The sequence below is a fragment of the Gadus macrocephalus genome, chromosome 2 (genome assembly GCF_031168955.1).
Source record: "Gadus macrocephalus chromosome 2, ASM3116895v1".
Taxonomy (NCBI): Eukaryota; Metazoa; Chordata; class Actinopteri; order Gadiformes; family Gadidae; genus Gadus; species Gadus macrocephalus.
In genome coordinates this window covers 674,000-676,492 of record NC_082383.1, presented here as the reverse complement: position 1 = coordinate 676,492, position 2,493 = coordinate 674,000, and the positions used below count along the sequence as shown (strand labels likewise).

General features: G+C 63.7%; 1 protein-coding gene across 3 annotated transcripts in view; it reads left to right on the top strand.

Moving 5' to 3' along the window:
* The first annotated feature begins 520 nt into the window (after nt 1-520).
* The window catches only part of mapk8ip3 (mitogen-activated protein kinase 8 interacting protein 3), an 8,510-nt gene continuing 6,537 nt past the window's right edge, over nt 521-2,493 (top strand). For 2 of the 3 annotated variants that reach the window (XR_009528631.1, XM_060068911.1), the window contains exons 1-4: nt 521-1,411; nt 1,862-1,978; nt 2,228-2,308; nt 2,463-2,493. The exon at nt 2,463-2,493 is cut by the window's right edge and continues 37 nt beyond it. Coding sequence is in view for 2 of the 3 variants with exons in the window: in XM_060068911.1 (XP_059924894.1) it covers nt 1,953-1,978; nt 2,228-2,308; nt 2,463-2,493 (138 nt within the window). In the remaining variant the exon portion in view is untranslated. The remainder of the gene's footprint in view (nt 1,412-1,861; nt 1,979-2,227; nt 2,309-2,462) is intronic. The other variant, XM_060068898.1, reaches the window with a different exon arrangement.

The following is a 2,493-nucleotide window of genomic DNA, read 5'->3' as shown; positions in this document are numbered from 1 at the left end:
TCTCTCTCTCTCTCTCTCTCTCTCTCTCTCTCTCTCTCTCTCTCTCTCTCCCCCCCCCCCCCCCCCCCTGACAGAGGTGTGATGTAAGGCTAATGAGAGAGTGACCCGGGTTTAGTTGAAGCCTTTCAAACAGACTCAGCCCCGGGAGCTAAAGGGGTTAGCATCAGCCCCGCGAGCTACAGGGGTTAGCATCAGCCCCGGGAGCTAAAGGGGTTAGCATCAGCCCCGCGAGCTACAGGGGTTAGCATCAGCCCCGGGAGCTACAGGGGTTAGCATCAGCCCCGGGAGCTACAGGGGTTAGCATCAGCCCCGGGAGCTACAGGGGTTAGCATCAACCCCGGGAGCTACAGGGGTTAGCATCAGCCCCGCGAGCTACAGGGGTTAGCATCAGCCCCGCGAGCTACAGGGGTTAGCATCAGCCCCGGGAGCTACAGGGGTTAGCATCAACCCCGGGAGCTACAGGGGTTAGCATCAGCCCCGGGAGCTACAGGGGTTAGCATCAGCCCCGGGAGCGACAGGGGTTAGCATCAGCCCCGCGAGCTACAGGGGTTAGCATCAGCCCCGTGAGCTACAGGGGTTAGCATCAGCCCCGGGAGCTACAGGGGTTAGCATCAGCCCCACGAGCAGGAGATCCGATCCGACCCGAGACTGAGACTAAACCTGAGGAACCGTCTGAGAGTGGGACCCCCGAACCGGACCGGGTCGCGGGGGTGGGGTCTACATCTGGGGTCTGGTACCTGGTCTGGTTCGGGGCTCTTTAGGCCGGATGTTGTCCCTACCCCCGGGACGGGCTGAGACCCGGTCTGAGTGAGGGTCCGGTCTGAGTGAGGGTCCGGTCTGAGTGAGGGTCTGAGTGAGGGTCCGGTCTGAGTGAGGGTCTGAGTGAGGGTCCGGTCTGAGTGAGGGTCTGAGTGAGGGTCCGGTCTGAGTGAGGGTCCGGTCTGAGTGAGGGTCCGGTCTGAGTGAGGGTCCGGTCTGAGTGAGGGTCCGGTCTGAGTGAGGGTCCGGTCTGAGTGAGGGTCCGGTCTGAGTGAGGGTCCGGTCTGAGTGAGGGTCCGGTCTGAGTGAGGGTCCGGTCTGAGTGAGGGTCCGGTCTGAGTGAGGGTCCGGTCTGAGTGAGGGTCCGGTCTGAGTGAGGGTCCGGTCGGGGCGCGTCAGGGAGAGCCGTAGCCCACCGCCCGCTCAGGGTTTAGCAGAGTGACCTCTGACCCCTGTGCCCCCCAGCGCCCACCGCCCCCATCGCCAACGGGAAGCTGCCCCCGCCCCCGGCGGCCTCGGCCGAGGAGGCGCTGGAGGCCACCGAGGTCCCGGAGCCCCCCCCCAGCCTGGAGGCCCGGCCCGGGCCCCTGGGGCCCTTCACCGAGCACGTCTTCACCGACCCCCCGCCCCGCCTGGGGGACGCTGGCGACCGGTAGGACCCCCCACCACTGACAGGGCCCCACCCACATCTGACAGGGCCCCCCCCACCACTGACAGGGGCCCCACCCACCACTGACAGGGCCCCCCCCCACTGACAGGGGCCGCACCCACCACTGACAGGGCCCCCCCCCCACTGACAGGGGCCCCACCCACCACTGACAGGGCCACCACCCACTGACAGGGGCCCCACCCACCACTGACAGGGGCCCCACCCACCACTGACAGGGCCACCACCCACTGACAGGGGCCCCACCCACCACTGACAGGGGCCCCACCCACCACTGACAGGGGCCCCCCGACCCAGACACTGAGGGCCCCCCCCCCATCATTGTTTGACTCTTAAATCTCTTCTTAATGAAGTGTCCGTCATGTCCGTTGTGAGGCGTCCGTATGTCGGTCCCTGTACTGACATCTGTCTCCTGTCCCCCCCCCCCCCCCCCAGGACGGTGCCGTCCAAAGAAGACCCCTCGGCCCCCCCGGACACCGAGGAGGGGGGCGAGGACGCCAAGAACTGCACCAGCGTGGCCCCCACCATGTGGCTGGGGGCCCAGAACGGCTGGTAGGTAGACCAGACCGCTGGTAGACCAGACCGCTGGTAGACCAGACCAGTAGGTAGACCAGACCAGTAGGTAGACCAGACCAGTAGGTAGACCAGACCAGTAGGTAGACCAGTAGGTAGACCAGTAGGTATTGTTAGTGACCCCCATGTCCACCTCTAACCTCTGACCTCTGACCCCTCTCCAGGATCTATGTCCACTCTGTAACCTCTGACCTGGGACCTCTAACCTTTGACCTCTGACCTCTCCAGGCTCTATGTCCACTCTGCGGTCGGTAACTGGAAGAAGTGTCTCCACTCCATCAAACTCAAGGACTCAGTGCTGAGCTTGGTGTAAGTACTACGTGTGTGTGTGTGTGTGTGTGTGTGTGTGTGTGTGTGTGTGTGTGTGTGTGTGTGTGTGTGTGTGTGTGTGTGTGTGTGTGTGTGTGTGTGTGTGTGTGTGTGTGTGTGATAGAGGTTCGTTAACGCGTCGTGTCTCTTTCAGGCATGTGAAGGGGCGTGTCCTGGTTGCCCTT